The 17429-nt window shown below is 44.4% G+C and overlaps 1 protein-coding gene across 10 annotated transcripts in view; it reads left to right on the plus strand.

Moving 5' to 3' along the window:
• Positions 1 to 17429, plus strand: part of NALCN (sodium leak channel, non-selective) — a 378362-nt gene that overhangs the window by 311732 nt on the left and 49201 nt on the right. For all 10 annotated transcript variants that reach the window (XM_053305984.1, XM_053305985.1, XM_053305986.1 and 7 more), the window contains 4 exons: positions 5707 to 5808; positions 10636 to 10705; positions 13601 to 13692; positions 16446 to 16568. In XM_053305984.1, the coding sequence (XP_053161959.1) occupies positions 5707 to 5808; positions 10636 to 10705; positions 13601 to 13692; positions 16446 to 16568 (387 nt within the window). The remainder of the gene's footprint in view (positions 1 to 5706; positions 5809 to 10635; positions 10706 to 13600; positions 13693 to 16445; positions 16569 to 17429) is intronic.

The raw sequence follows: 17429 nt of genomic DNA on the forward strand, positions 1-17429 counted from the left end.
TACCCTGGGTCTTTCCCCCTTGACTTTGCTTAGTATGAGTTATGACTAGGCAAAAGCCACCATCAAGCAGCGCATTATAGACATTGAATGCCAAACCGGTCTCAGCAGGATCCCGAATTTTCATATCAGTGATGGGCTTAGATATTCTGCCTCTCCTCACTCAATTGGAGGTTCCAAAGCTCAGGAGGGCATTCACTCTGGCTCATTGCCATGCCTTCCCTTCAGCAGTGCTTGAAGGCCATTATAGAAGCACTCCATTTGCTGAGTGACCATGCCCCTTGGCTCAGGGCAGATCAGAAACCACCAAGTATGTTCTCCTGCCGTGTTTGTTCAATGGACGCATTCACGCCTCCCTCATCGTTCCATTGCTATGCAAGTGTCAGGGACATTTGAGCCAATTCTACAGCTCCTTGCTGCTTTCTGACTTTAAGCCTGCTATCACATATAGCATTGCCAGGTTCTGTGCGGCAGCAACCAGTATTCATCAGTGGATAGTAGGCAGTGAGTCATCTCAGCCGTAATCGGACCCTCGGTGACTCAGGATGGGCTCTACACTTGCTCACCCAAAACTGACGCAATATAAAGACTTACTCCTCCTTTTTCTTACTGCTCCTTATAGTCTTATAGTCATTATCCAGTTTTATTACTTAGACTTTTATGTATTTATGTTTTTTTTCATGTTTTTAAAATATTTTTACACCCATTCTTATGCCTCCTCCCATCTCTTTTATGACTTCTATGCTTTTTTCGGGCTTTTATGCCCTCATGCTTCTTGTGTACAATTATTTTTATTATTTCTAATATTTTTAATATTATATACCTTACATAATATTAAGTTCCATACCATATGTAATCATTGATTGATTGATTGATTGATTAATTGAAGTACTTTGTAAGTTCCAATAACTGCTGAAAACTATGATGTTTGCAGGAACTTAATCATTTGTTCTGTAATATTTTTTGGCAATTTGAGAGATAAGAGATACAAACCACAATAATCACTTCTGTAGACAATGCTCTTCTGATGTTTTTACTGTGCTTGAAGTGAGCAGTATATTATGTGCTTACATTCTGTATTCATTTGGTGTGACCAGTCAAATTATTTAGAAACACCAATGTTATGTCTGAAACCATTCTTTAGATGATATTTTATTGCATTGTTGGAATTACACATTTGAATAAAATGATATAATGGCAATGATATACAACATACTTCCCAACTCCAGACAAGACTTAAGACCTCTTTTAATGCGTAGATAAAAACAAATATCTTACTAACTCGAGCAAATGTGCTTCAATGTTAAAACATCATTGTCAGTGCTCCATCATTCAGTTTTGGCAGCTGCTCAAGTAAGGTTGCCATCTCGGGACTTTTGCACTAGAATTTAGACTATTTTTAACCCCTCTTCCCCGACAGTGTTCCCTCTAATTTTTTTCATCAGTGAGTGGAATAAGTTTTGTTCTGGGTGGCAGTATCAAGGCAGTGTGTGCACATGTGCATTATTATGTGCCACTATAGATACAACACCAACACACACACACACAGAGCATAAATGTGGAAGGAAAGAAGTGTATTTTACTATTTGATTCTGTTTTATTTATACAATTGGATTTTTCCTTCCTTTTACTTCATATTTAATTATTAAGTCACTGGACACAGTGGTCAATTGCCTTTTAAATGTATTTATTTGTCATATTTCTTATTAATTAATTAATTAATCATATTTTTATACTGCCTGATATATACATCTCTAGGCGGTGTACAAAATTTAGAAACAATATAGAAGTCACAAATTAAAATCCACAAAACACAATTAAAACAGCATAAAAGTTATTAAAACAAATTATTAAAATTAATTCTAATTAAAAGCCTGCAAAAACAGGTGAGTCTTGAGGGTCTTCCTGAAAACAAACAGAAGAAGAAGCTCTTATTTCAGTGAGGAGCATATTCCAAGCCCCAGGGCAGCCACAGAAAAAGTCCGGTCATGGGTCACCACTGGAAGAGCCAGCGGCAACCATAACCTGACCTCTACAGAGGTCAGGTTTGAAATTTGTGTTCAAATGCAAACCAGGGCAAACTCCACTTAGCAAAAGGGACAGTTCATGCTTGCTACCACAAGACCAGCTCTCCTCCTTTCTGCAAAGTGAACATTCTTCTTGTCCTTGTTTCTGGACTCCTCACAATCTTAGCTGCCATCCCCTGAACTTGTTCTAGTTTATCAACATCCTTCTTAAAATGCAGGGTCGTGAACTGGACACATCATTCCAGTATTCCCTCCCGCCCACCCACCCTCCTGTTTTTCCCTCCCAAATCAGCAAGATTAAAGGTAGGGAGATGGCAGAGAATGGAGGGACAGACTGTTGCAAAACAATGGGGTTAGCCTAATGAGGCACCACCCCAGAAAGCCCGATGGAGAGGGACTCTCAGGCAGGAGGGTGTGGTCTTGCTGCGGCCAGAGTGGGGAAATTGGCTTTCCCACTCTGACTGACAAGGAAATGGGAGTAAATACACACAAGAATTAAGAAAGCAAATACAAGAACTATTACTGAATTTCATCTTAATCCAGCAAATAAGCAGGTCCTTAGCTGAGGGCTCCTCCTCCTCTCTGCTCCTCTATCCCCTGCCCTCCAGGATCCTGGTTTCCCCTGCTGCCGCCACACTACCATCATCTTCTCCTCCCCTCCTTTGTCACTTCCACCCTGATGCCTTGTCCCACTGCCAAATACCAGGAGTCAAGCCATGCACTTCCAAGAGGCTTACTCTTGAGTGAACAGGCTCAGCCATATACTGAGAGATTGCAATCTTCTCACCTTTACTCGGGAATCAGCCCCATTCACCTCAATGGGGCTTCCTCCTCAGTAAAGTCAGTCAGCAATCTCGTGCCTTTACTTGGGAGTCGGGATTCAGTCCCATTCATCTCCACTCTTGAGTAAGCAAGCCCAGGGTTGCACTGGCATGCTTCAGATCCCACCCCCTTTACTCAGGTGTCAGCCACATTCACCTCCAGGGGGCTTACTCTTGAGTAAGCAAGCCCAGACCAACTGCCTGCCAGGATCTCATTCTCCTGCTTTTCCCCCATGCCCGGGCCTCCTACTGCTCTTTCTCCTGCTTCTCTCTCCCTCCACTTCCTGGCCAGGCCTCTGATATAGATAAGGCTGTTGCACCCCTCTTATCTTAGCCAAACCAAGGCTCTTCCAGTTCGTTTTCTGAGATCATGGAAGCAACCTGGAGCGGGGTGGTGGTGGGGAGGATTCACACACACACAGCTGGTAATTTTTAAAAGCTTTTTTCAAAAACAATTGTTACATTCTAGCAATTAAGCACGCAGGCATGTAAGCAATCTCAATCAGATGTTTCCTTTCTCAGTGTAGTGTAGCATTTTTCAATATCAGTAAAATCATTTATCTCACTATAAATGCAGAGCAACTAGCTAGGAATCAGTTTTGCCTCACTAAATACAAGCAGCTAAGGAATTCAATTTCTGTGTGAGAGGTGTCTTATCTCCCTGTCGCTTAGCTACAACCCAAAACAATCTCACAGTTCCACTCTAACAGCAAAAGACATTCCCTCCCACTTTTGCAGGCAGTCTACTGAATACAAGCAGCTTTCCCCTCTTAAATGCAGCTAAATGAAGCCTAGCAATGTCAGTTATCTCCAGTTTGTTCCCAAATATCCCAAGGTTGCTCAAACAGAAAACAGAAAACCATGCATAGTATCTGAGCTGAGAAGCCAAGACAGAGAAAGAAGGGGAAGAAGAGAGTTCATTACTGATGTAGAGAAATGTGAGCCAAAGGCAAAGGGAATGAGAGGCAGAGGGATTGAGGGTGAGGAAAGATGGCTATGCAGAGCGCAGGCTGAGGCAGAATGCTGCTAGGCCAGCTAACGGGCTGAGAGCAGCCCTCCTGGGAAGCAGAGAAGACAGAGATTGATAGGAGAGGAGACAAGATGAGAAAGGTATGTTTGTTCTGAAAGGGGCTGGACTGAAGGCTTCTAGTAGATAAGAAATTTACTGGTCCGTCATTTGTAGTCTCAGGAGGCCTTGAAGAAACACCAGGAGGGCTGGAAGCTGTGCAGGCAGCTTAGGTGAAAAGCCCAGGAATGGCTAGAAAGCACAGGCTGCCTTCACATCTCAACCCAAGAGGCAGAGGATGTTCTTCCTCAATCAGGGCAGACATCCTTCTCCCTGGAGTCTGAGTTGCTTCCCTTCCCATGCTAGCTCTACATTGCTCTGTTCTTTCTGCCCATGTTTCTCTCTCCTGTCCGATTATTTTGGATTACATGGTGCTTCTTTCATGAAGTGAGACCATGCATCCCTTCCTTTTATAACTTTTGCCTGTTGTCATATCTTCAAGCTTGTTGTCATATCTTCAATAAACAACAGCCACATCAGCTCTTTCTATGTCTCCATCCTTAATGTAAACAAATTGCCACCCTTCCCCAAACTATCTCACACCCTATCAGGGCAAGGAGCCTGTCACAAGGTTTTGGGCTTGATATTGTTTACTGATTTTAGAGGGCTTGGTGGGCAGTGGGGAAGACAGCAGAAGCTTGTCTTCCCAACAGAGATCTGGCTGCTGGGGCTGAGAAGGTCAGGGCGCGTAATCCCGTATGCCCAGATGGTCCGATGTTTCTCCATCAGGACGCATTGTCCTCCCCTCCACCCCCCGGGAACTCCCACAATGCACCACATGAGTGTGTGTGTTTCTTCCCCACCCCTATTTGTGCCTGAGTGAGAGATTTTTTTAACTTTTTAAAAATGATTTTCCAAGCAGTACAACAAGATGCCAGCAAGCATAATCTAAAACTGTAAGAGTACAAACTTGTAAGAAAAACTCTCCCCACCCCCTCAGTACACTTTCTTGAGGAAATTAGTTACAAAAGCATTGGAAAGCTCTAGCAAAATTGATTGGTTTTTGTTTTGTCTTTCTGCTTTTTGGTGTACCATGTGGTGGCTGCTGAGTTTGAAGATATTAGTCAGTTTACTAGCTCTACTTTGGTGTGTGTGTTTTTTCTTCTTGTGACTAGTTTGCCTAATAATAAAATAAAATAATAATAATAATAATAAACGTTTACATGCTTTTTTAGCAACAGAGTTCTCAAAATGGCTTACAAATAAAAAGATATGAGCAAAATGGTTTTTTACCCCCAGATGATTCTTATAAGATTTAGTGGCTATTTTATTTTGCTCTGTGATTGTAACAGTAGCTCATATTTTACATACTGTCACTTTTTTATAAGCTTATAGTGGACCAAAATACCCCCAGATTCTTACAGGTGGCTTCACTCTTCACAAGTTGCTAAAATAAGCATTACGCATTTCCCTCTCCCCCCATCAAAGGTACATTATTATTTGGCCTGTTTTTATGCATTTGCTTAGAAATAAGACTTTGCAAATCAGATAACAGGGAATGTGTTTTAAAGCAGTAGCGTCCAGTAAGGGGGGCGGTGAGAGACACCTTTAATAGTAAACAATCAGTGCTTACCTTCTCTCTCGCCACACCTGTATGCTGCTTGGAGCAGCAGCATGCTGCCCATCACCCCCTACGGCGGGGGATCACCTCCACCACTCACCTGGCCCCTGCGGAGACAATCCCCTGCCGGCAGCCAAAATGGGCTCAGTTAAGCCCTGCATTTAAAAACTATTTGAATTCCCTAACCACGATAAAATGTTCTTATTACCTAACAAATAGTACTTGTTCTCCTAGGGCCTGCACTCGTCAGCGCATGTTGAGTGGATCCCTTGAGGGGCAGCCTGCCAAAGAAAGATCTATTCTTAGTGTTCAGCATCATATTCGTCAAGAACGCAGGTAAACCCAATGACTGTGTTGGAGGTTTAAGGGTTAAGTTTGGTGGGATGGGAGGGACTTAAGAGAGAAAGGGGAGTTACAGGATTTGGTGGAGAAAGCCTTGTTGGTGTGAAAACCTTTTCTTAGTTTGACGTTAATAAAGCAATTACGTTTGAGAGATTTCAAGAATCTTGGTCTTCACTAACAACACAATGACAACAACAAAATAGTAATACTTACAGTGTGGCACATTGCCGCAAACATTTGTAAATTACTTGCACAAAGAACTTGTCTCTAGGTTTTATGGTAATAACAATGAAATTCATGGTTATGTAAAAATGAAGGAAAGGCCTTTTAATTTCATATGTAATTTGCTTCCATGACATCAGAATTATAGTTGGATGAGGGCATTCCATATGGATTATCCTTCCCACATGCTCCAGAGGACAGGATCGATTCAATTAAGGAAGCTTTTATAAGCCCAGGAAGGATAAACCCCTCTCAGTTCTTTGTCCTGCATCCAGCTCCAGAGACTGTCTCCTTGCTTCTTAGCCAAGCCTTCTCACTGTTTGTTCTTATTCTCTTTTCTGCATTTTGAACTCTATTCCCCTTCTTTGTATTATTTACATCCCTTGGCTTTTTGCTCAGTACCTTTGTCTTTATTCTGTACACACAACACGCCACCGGGGGGAGGGGGCTTTCCCCAATCCTCCTCTCCTCACCACTGTTGATGGAGTGATCCTGCAAAAAGATCCAGCATGTTCTTGTGCCCAAAAAGATCCAGCATGTTCTTGTGCCCACAGGAAAGAAGACTTTAGTATTTCAACAAACCGGTAGGCGTCTCCACCATCAGGTGCTAATCCATGCCCTGGACTTGCTGATGACCATGCGGTCCTCAATGGGGCCATCCAAAGTGGGGAGGGGTCCTGATCCCCTTGAAGATCCATCAGGTCCCCAGCTGCCAGAAAAACAGCCTGAGAAGAAGTGCTGCCAGCTCCCAACACCCCAGCAGCAGGAGACCAGCACTACACCTGCACTCCCAGCCACAAGGAGGCTGTACCAGGCCCTGCGGCAATGATCTTTTTGGACGCAGAAATTTTATTGTCTTGTTCACACTGCCTCTGATACGTTTCAGGTACCTCCTACAGATGTTTCTGTGGTGGCATTGATGTCTGGCGCAATTCTGCCTCGAGATGGAGACTCGTCTCTAAAAGACCTCACTGAAAAGAAGCTGGAATCTCAGCTGAAGAAGGGCCAGATGGTGGCGTCATCCATACACACCTCCACTGCAGCATCCATTATGGCAAGGGCATCATTACTCTGAGTGGATGAGCTACTTCAGTCCCCACCATCAGACACTACTCAAAATACAAAAGGTGTAAGCCTTTATAGCTGATGCAAGATTGGACTTATCCAATTCGCATCCCACTCCATAGTTTCCATGGTGTTGGCCAGAAGCTAACTATGTCTCAAACATTGGCAGGTGGATGCAAGTTCTCGCAACAGTCTAGCTGCTGTGCCATACACAGCATCCAAACTATCCGGGGATGAGGCACTCCAAGAGGTGATCATCACTGAAACCGAAGATAAAAAGAAGGCACTTCCATCTGCTCACCCCAGGAAGGTCTCCCATGCAAACAATTTCAGTCCTTTTATTCCACCTTTGGACCAAGGAACAGGGACACACGGCAACAATGCTCCTTATGGAACAGACAGCATAACACCACAAGGCCCAACTATCAACCTTGCCAGCCATTTACCCAACAGGCCAAGGCCAGGCAGGCATCCTGACTTCTCACCACTGGGCATAGGAGGCCACCTATCTCTCTTCTTCTACACCTGGGAAGCCAAAATCTTGGACAACTGGGTGCTCAGCACCACCCTGCATGGATACAAAATAGAGTTAATTGCCTTTCCTAATGACCACTTCCTACCAATACCACAGTCACATTCACCTATCAAGCACCACAACTTCCTCCAATCCATCCACCATCTGAAGGCCATATCCTCCGTAGAACTGGTTCCAAGACAACAAAGGGGCAAGGGCATATACTCTGTTTTGTTTACTGTGCCCAAAAAGGACGGCTCTCTCAGGGCCATCCTAGATTTAAAATTCCTGAAAAAATGGGTTAAATGCCAGAAGTTTCATATGGGGACCCTGCCCACCATCACAGAAGCATTACAACATGCCGATTGCCTGGCATCAGTGGACCTGACCGAGACAAACCTGCATGACCCCGATCTACCCTATGAGTCATCAGCTCCTTAGTTTCAGGTATGCAGGGCAACACTTCCAATACAAGGTCCTTCCGTTCGGGCTCTCCTCGACCCCACAGATTTTCATAAAAATCCAGGGCTGTTCTTACTTTCTGCTTGAAGACAATCCAGGTTTTCATATCCTTAGACGATCTCCTGTTCATGAGAGTTTGCAGAATCAGTTATAAGACTCACTCTCCAAACTGTGACAGACCATGGGTTCCTAGTGAACAAGGCAAAGAGCCACTTGACACCATCCACACAAATTCACCACCTAGGGATGCTGATAGATACAGTCCAAGATCAATTATATCTCCTGTAGGATTGTATGCAAAAGATAGTCGCACTCGCAATGATTCAGCAAATATTTACTGCTTCAATGGTACCGATCCTTCCTCTTGCAAAGCTACTAGGCTTGATGATGACCTCCTTGGACCTGGTGCCTTGGACCCATTTTCACCTTTGAATGCTACAGTGATTTCTATTACCACACCAGACAGCCATTGCACAGTTCCAACCGACCACAGTCAAGCTATCTCGCCACGTTCTACAATCACAATGGTGGTCACACCCAACTCATCTTTTTCAAGGCAAAACATTCCTGGACCCTCCCAGGATCATAGTGATACCCGACACCAGCCTCTCGGGCTGGGGGACCCACTACCTCCAACATTCCACCCAGGAAAAATGATCACCCCAGGAAAGAGGCCACAACATCAACTGGCTGGAGCTCAAAGCAATTCGACTAGCATTACAAGCTTTCCAGCCTCTCTTACCGCAACGGTATGTCCTATCCATACAGACAACATCACTGCCAAGGCTCACATAAATCTTCAGGGAAGCACCAGGTCAAAATCACTACACAAAGAGACGACACTCCTTCTACATTGAGCGGAATCTCATCTTTCCTCGCTCATAGCACATTACATCAGCTGATATCTGAATACGCAGGCGGACTGGCGCAGCAGGAGAGAGATCCATCTGGTAGAGTGGAGCCTACCGGTTCCACAAACAGGGCACAGGTGATCTTAGTAGCGCCACATTGGCCCTGGTGTTCATGGTTCATGGAAATTCTACATCTAGCAACTGCAGGCCTGTGGTTTCTCCCAGTGTCTCCAGATCTCTTCTATCAGGCGCCCATACTATACAATGACCCAGCATGGTTCAAGCTTGCCGCATGGAGACTGGGCACAACATCCTGAGGAGACATGGACATACTCCAAAGGTTCTTGACACTATCTTAGCATCCAGGAGAGATTCCACTAACTGAATATATCAATGAAATGGCAGGTTTTTCTCTGTTAGTGCAGACTACACAACTTCTCAGAAGCCTTCTGGAACTACTACTATTCCTCCAAGACGGTCTAGAAAAGAGTCTTAGGGCTAATACCCTAAAATGCCAAGCATCAGCACTTGCCACCTTGCTCTCTCCATCTACACTCAAACCTTAGGTGGTTCCTTAGAGGCGTGACGTTCACCTTGTCTCCAACAGTACACAGGTTCCCCTCCTGGGATCTCCATAAAGTATTGTAGGTCCTTCATGCACCTCAGTTTGAGCCCATTTTCTCAGTACCCCTTCACATCCTGTCCTGGAAACTAGCATTCCTCATGGCCATTACATCGGCAAGACAGGTTTTGGAGCTGAGAGCTTTGTCAGCTAATCCCAACCTTTGGTTTTTCCCCCCACAGGATGCAGTCAGGTTGATTCCAGATTCTTCTTTTCTTTCAAAAGTCTCCTTTGTGTTCCATTGCTCCCAGGATTTTGTGCTTCCTTCTTTTTGTTGTAAGCCAATCCATCCTAGGGGGAAAGAATGTCATAAACTGGACGTCCATCGCAGCTTAAAGACATACCTATCATGAAGCGCATCCTTCAGATCAATGGAGGCATTGTTTTCTTCTTACCATCTTCAATGTGCTAGAAGGTGTCTACAATAGCAAGATGGATCAAAGCTTGTATTGTGTTGACATATGAAGTGCAGCATCTGCCTCCATCACTCACACTAACAGCACATTCTACAAGATCAGTAGCTACGTCAGCTGCATTTTCCACAAATGCTCCTCTAGTCAAATATGCAGAGCCACCACATGGGTATCTCCATTCCACTTTCACAAGGCACTACAAGATTGACCTGCATCGTTCTTCTCCGTTCACCTTCAGCAGATTTGTTCCTTAACATGTTCTTCCATCCCAGTAAACATTGACACCCCCGCCTGGTCTAATACTGTGGTATGTCCCATGTGAGATGTCATCATCCAACAGCAGAGAAGGGAGCATTGGTCACTCACCATGAAGGCTTCTTCTTGCTACTGGATTGGAGGACATCTCGACCCACCCATCCAGGCGCCCATATCTAATTCTATACTCTTAGTATTCTGCTTCATTCATTTCTACTGTATCTTGACTTGGCTAAACAGAACTGGAAGGGGTTTATCCTTTATATAATAGATTAGACTAGACAAGGCAATGTACAAGTTTGTTGTAAGCTGATTAGAAGGTGTTCTATATAGTGTCCTATATAGTAATGGGCATCACATAAGGATCATGATTTGGTCTATATGCATTTATCAAATAAATGAATGTGATTGTTTTAGGTCACTCAGACATGGTTCCAACAGTCAACGGATTAGCAGGGGGAAATCTCTTGAAACACTAACCCAAGAGGTAAGTCTAAAATATATGATGGGTTGAATAATAGAATTTAAAATGTCTCGGGAAGTATTTTGCTAAATGAAAACTTCAAATAAATAAAATTGCATATAAACCTTTTTATACTAAAAAGGCAGCTTTGAAAAACAGCAGTCATTGTCAAAAAGCACTCTAAAATGAGATATGTCCACAGCTCTTTTTTTTAATTATTATTTTACATTTTTAAACAAAAGCCTCTCTTACTGTCAAACAAAATTGTCAAGAAATAATATAGACATTTTCATTCTCTTGAAATAATCTTACAGGTTCAGAGATATAGTTAGCAAGAAAGGTTTTTGTTTTTCTGTCATTATCCCAAGTAATAACTTTCTGCTGCCTTATACCAAGTAATAATTTTGAATAGGTCAAGTGGTATTAATGGATTAGAGTACAATATTGCCAATGTCTTTTAAGTTCCATCATGGCAGATATTTTACATATGCCTAGCATTTCTATTAAACTCAGTGACATTTAAAGGTGTTTAATTTGTAATGGACCATGCCTCAATTTATATATATAATAGTGGAGTAGCCAATCATATATAATGATTGAATATAATTACAAATCAAGGTATGAATTTTCTCAGAACCTGAGTAAAAACCTTATAGTATTGGTTGAAAGTGGGGTGTGGTGGGGAGAGGACTTTAAAAGGTTATAGGCAATCACATACAATATATGATTTCACAGTGAAAAATAGAACACTGATTTAGAGATACTGTATATAGAGATCCACATATCAGGTGGTATATAAATACTAGCTGGATGAAGCGCAGAGCATCTGTGCCTCCGCTGCCTGGCCCGCTTCTCCTCCCGCCCTCCTGTAGGGATGTGCGAACTGGTTCGGATCCGAACCGGTTCCGGTTCGGAGTTTCGGATCTGAACCGAACCACCCCCGGTTCGGTTCGTATTCGAACTGAACCGGGGGTGGTTCGTTTTGAACCGGTTCAGACCCCTGAAAATTGGTAGGATGGTAGCTGGCACCCAGGGGTACCTGTCACCCAAACCCCAAAGCAATCGGACACTTGTACGATTTTTTTTATGAATTTTTGAAAAATATTTTATTTTTTTCTCATAGGATATAATGGGATTCGAACCAGGGCATTATTACCTATTGTGTAGCACCCATGGGTGCCAACAACCATGCAAACCCTGAAGCAATCAGACACCCCTATGATATTTTATGAATATTTGAAATATTTTTAATTATTTTTCACATAGAGTATAATGGGACCCGAACCAGTCCATATCCCCTATTGTGGAGCACCTAGGGGCACAAAAGCGGGGTCAGTGGTAGACAGACAGGGGTGCCTACCACCCAAAAAATCCCAAGGCAATTGGACACTCCTCTGATTATTGGTGAATTGTTAAATTATTTTTGAATTCCTCATAGAGAATAATCAGGATTGCAGCAAATGTATAGCTTCACGTCAGGGGGAAAGGGGTGTTGTAGAGTGGAGTGTGGTGGGTGGTAGTTCCTAGGGTGGGCAAGGAAGCTACCTGAATTATTTGAAAGGAATTGGGCAATAGGGTGATTTTCGGTTCATTGTTGAAGTTTACGTGTCTTTAAGATTTCCCCCTATTAGATATAATGAAGGGTGTATCGCTTCACGTTGGGGGGAAAGGGGTGGCCTAGAGCGGTGTGGGGTTGGTGGTAGTGCCGTTTAGGGGCAGGGAAGCTACCTGGATTTTTTCAAAGGATTTGGGCAGAGGGCTGGTTTTTGGTTAATTGTTGAAGTTTATGCGTCTTTAAGGTTTTTCCTCATAATAAGTTAAAATGGAGCTTTCAGCAGCCCCATAAGTGCACTTGGGGGGTGCTGGGGTGGCCCAGAGCGAGTGGTGGTGTAGTGCACATAGGGTGCCAAGCACCCCCATGGGTTTCTAACCCATGAGGTACAGGGTCCTCTTGTTTCTGAGGTATTGAGTGTGGATTCTATGATGGCAAATGAGATTTTCAATGAGACACCATTAATCCACTCTAATATGCTATCATAGAATCCACACTCAATACCTCAGAAACAAGAGAACCCTGTACCCCATGGGTTAGAAACCCATGGGGGTGGTTGGCACCCTATGTGCACTACACCACCACTCGCTCTGGGCCACCCCAGCACCCCCCAAGTGCACTTATGGGGCTGCTGAAAGCAGTGGAACCTGTTCGGATCCGAACCGAACCAGGGGGTGGTTTGGACAAAACCAAAACCGAACCACCCCCTCCTGGTTCGGACCCGGTTCGGATCCGAACTGAACCAGGCGAACCGGTTTTGTGCACATCCCTACCCTCCTGCAGTTTCCAGCTGGTGGGCCAGCCGCAAAGCCGGCCCGCTCCCTACTCCCACCTGCCTACACTTCCCGGTGGCTGGGCAAGGCCACCGCCACCTGCTCCCAGCCCACCTACCCGATGCTGCCTTTTTCTATCCCCTCCATCTCTTTCTGGCTGGCTGCTTCTCCCCACTTCCCGCCGCTTTCTGGTTTCTTCTCTCCACCATCACCACCACCACCCCGCTTTCTGGCCAGCCCGCTTCTTCTTTCCTCTGCCTGCTTCCCCCTACTCCAGCGCTTTCTGGTTGGCGGGCAAGCCAGCCCACCTGCTTTTTCTCCCCGCCACCCTCCACTGGGCCAGCAGCTTCTTGGCTGCCCCTGCCTTCTCCACCTGCCGTCGTCGTTTCCCTGGCCATTGGCCACCTACCGCTGCTAACTCCTGGTCCTCCAGCTGGCTGCCGCCATTTTCTTCCCTCCACCTGTCCCTATCCAGCAGCTCTCTGAGCTCTTGCAAGAGCTGCCACGCGTGGGATTAGTGACGGATATATTTAAGAGAATTAATTATATAGATAATAAATAAGTAAGTAAATAATATGTTTGTTCTGCTTCCAGCATTCTAACACTGTAAGGTACAGAAATGCACAGAGAGAAGACAGTGAAATAAAAATGATCCAAGAAAAGAAAGAACAAGCAGAAATGAAAAGGTATTTAGAAATTAAATCTCTGTAGGCTTTCTTATGCTGAATAACTTTACTGAGTGGCCGGAAGTCACGAGCACGCGTGTGCCCGTAGTGCGCGCACGTGCCCTTCTGCCGTGTGCGCGCGCATGATGGGCGCATGCGTGCTGGCCAATTCCGGCTGACGGGGGAAACTGGGCAGCAAGGAGGAACGCTACCGCCCCGAGGGGCTTAAAAACAACAGTGCACCGGCGGGGGAAATGCGGCGGTTGGGGTGAGTACACCCTCCCCTGCCCTTAAAGTGCTTCCCCTGTCGGTGTTTTGGCACCGAAACCGCCCCCAGCTCTGAAACGTTTCAGGCAAGCCTACTAGCCAGCATCACATCTGAACCTGCCCCCTGCTGGTTCCTGATCCCTCCACCTCACTTTGCCCACAATTCTCCACCAATCTTTTAAATCTCGGTTACGTAAATTGGGAGAATGTCAGGTAGGGGACTTGGGAATCGGGGGTGGGCAGGTTCGGCTGACACATACCCTAGGAGTGTTCACTCCCCAGAAACCACCAGTTCCCTACTTATTTGCTGGCGGATCAAGTGAACCTGCCCAGAGTCACCTGCAAGAACTTAATGATCTACATCCAATGACAAACGTAAAGGTGAGCCTTCAAGCCCTAAGGAGAACTTCAAAGGCCTAATGCTTCCTGAGATCATCCTTGTCTAGAGGTGTTCATAACTTCCTTCAAAACTCCTGCCTCACACTCTGTATGCGGGAAAGCCTATCAGGTGGCTAAGGCTGGAGTCTCTCCTGTCTGTAGAGATATTATGTAAACTATACTGGTATGGAACACAAGGAATTGGGTTGCTGTTGACTACATCCCCAGGCACAATTCTACAAGTGACAATGCAGTAGACTGCCTTGTAGGGATGCTGTGTGTTTAAAGGAAAGGTGTGTTTAAAGGACTGAGAGATAATATCTTACCTAAAACCATTCAGTGATCATCACAGCAGAGCAGATGTTTGAACTTCCCCACCCCCAATATCCAGGCTCAACTCTCTGTCCACTGCACCTTTGTGGTTTGTCTAAGAACAAAGGTATATCTTTGAGTTTGACATCTTTGTTAGGGATGTTCAAAACGTTTTGATAATGAAACATTTTTGACTCAGAATGGGCCATTTCAAGTGTTTCGAACTTGAAACAAAACACCATTTTAATAAAAGGCCTGTTTCGAGCCTGGAACAAAACAACTGCATTTTGAGTTGAAATGTTTTGACATTTCGAGCTTTATTTTCCATTTTCTTCCCCGCTTGCCGATTGGTTTTCACCACTTTTTCCCCTTTCTTGTTGGTTTTCTAGCACTCACTTCTGTTTGGCTTGCAATATCTTTGGTTTGATTGTTAACATACAAATCAAGTGTTCTCATAGGCAACTGTGTCCCCAATGGCTGGGGGGAGGGAGGACGGAACCCAAAAGGAGGGGGTTTCAAGATTTATAGGGATGGGGAGGCAGAGAGAGCCGTTATAGTGTGCCTCTCTTGAAGAGGATACATCAGGATGAAAGGAAGGTTGGTTTGATTTTGTGGTTTTCTCAGTAAAGTAAAAGTAAAGTGTGCCATCAAGTCGATTTCTACTCCTACTGAATATAATATCTGTTGCTGTTGCTGCTATAACTATCTGGTTTTACTGGATCTCAAAGGCAGAACTTGGGTGCCTGCCTTCCTTGAGTTGTGGTTTGTTTTGTTTTTGAGATAGTGTTGTGGCAAGAAATGGACAGTGGCAGCTGTGTGTGTATCTACGTGCATGCATAATATTTCTTGGTGATTGCTCTGATGAGCTCCATGTCTGGTCTTGAGACTAACTTGTGTTTCACTCACTGCTGTGGTCTTCTCTGCAATCTGCATTTGAAATGTACTTGAACTGTGGCTGAAGTTGCTCTAGTTAAGCTTGCTGCTAAGTAAGGGGCCTACTGTGGCAGTTGTTGCAATGGTAGAAAGTGACGGAAGGAGTCATAATTGTGTGTGAGAGAGCAACTTGTGCGAATGATGTTATTGCAGTGCAGGGACTGTGGCTAGCAGTGGATTCTGAGTCAGTAATTCTTTTTTTGCCATTTTTGGACTGTATTTGAAATGTGTGTTCTGTGTTGGGAAGGATTCCCTTTTACTGTGTGCTTCTACAATGTTTTAATGGCAGGGTTGCAAAATGCATTGCAAATTGAAATGCACAACATATGTGCATACTGCACTCTGTGAGTGCAGCTTGTTCTGGCCATAGGGAACAATGGGGAAACTCGAAACACCCCATTGTTCCCCATGGGTAGCTCCTAGGAGCACCAAAGTGGGTTGGGTGGTAGTGTATGATGGGTGCCCACTACTACCCAGCCCACAAAAGAAATGGGCACATGGGTGGGCAGTTTTTAACAAATGTCTAACCTTCCCCCAAAATCCCCATAGGATCCCCCGCAATCTCCATCTTGCCCAATTCGTTTGTGGGTTGGGTGGTAGGTAGCACCCATCATGCACTATCACCCAACCCACTTTAGTGTCCCTAGGAGCTACCCATGGGGAACAATGGGGAGTTTCGAGTTTCCCCATTGTTCCCTACAGCCAAAACACTTGAAACATTTTGAGTTTCATTCCATTGAAACAGCTGGTATGACTGCTGTTTCAACTAAACAGTTCAGCCATTTGTGTTTCTTTTCAAGTTCGAAATGAAATTCAAAATCTGTTTCATGCTCATCTCTAATCTTTGTGACTGAATATCTTTTAAATCTTTATATTCTTAAAAGGAAAGTCCAGGAAGAGGAGTTACGAGAGAATCATCCATATTTTGACAAGCCTCTTTTCATAGTTGGTCGTGAACACAGATTCAGAAATTTCTGCCGAGTAGTTGTACGAGCTCGCTTTAATGCGTAAGTATATGAGTGCTTTGTGACTGAATGCTTGTTGCCTTGGTTCTATTTTCCTTGATAACCTCATATGCAGCCTCAAGGTTCAGATGTTACCTTATCTACACCCCAATTACTTCCTCATGGTGGCATCTTTTCACCCCATGCTATAACATCTACAACCACTCACCATGCAACTGCATCAATAATCAGATTGTGAGTTCCCCACTGTGCCATTTTATGTTAATAGTGTGTGCTGGTTGGGGCAGAGAAACCCACAACAGGATAACACTATGCCACATAATAAGTGAAAAACTATGGTGCAGGCAAGGAGGTTTACTACAAAGAAGCATCTGAGGTGTGGCTAAGTTAGATCTGTTCCTAGACAGTTTTCTAGATCTGCTACTAGACTTTTTACATTCCCAGCAATTATTCAATTGGTTTTGCATTATGTGATGAAAGAAACAGTGGGCAGCTTCACATGACTGCCAGCTGGTCTGGAAGTTGGGAAAATATAGGAGATATTCCAGGACGTAAGAGTGTACTCCCAGTGGGCATGATGTCTGAAGCTACCCAAGTCTGGTTCCCAAGATTCTCCACCCAACATTCTCCCATCCCCAAGATATGGAAGTTGGACAGAGAATCTTGGGAGAATGTTGGGTGGAGAATCTCAGGAAAGACTTGGACAACTGCAGCTGTCACCTCTGCCGTGAGCATGTGTTCTTGCATCCCAGTAGATCCCTAACATTTTCCTAACATCCACACCAGCCAGTAGCCAGATGCCCAGTTTCTAACTGAGATGAAAGATAATTTCATTGGAACAAGTGCAGATGACAACTGAAAAATATGTGCATGCTGCTGTTGCCATGTACAGTGATACAATCT

The sequence above is a fragment of the Hemicordylus capensis genome, chromosome 3 (assembly GCF_027244095.1).
Source record: "Hemicordylus capensis ecotype Gifberg chromosome 3, rHemCap1.1.pri, whole genome shotgun sequence".
Taxonomy (NCBI): domain Eukaryota; kingdom Metazoa; phylum Chordata; class Lepidosauria; order Squamata; family Cordylidae; genus Hemicordylus; species Hemicordylus capensis.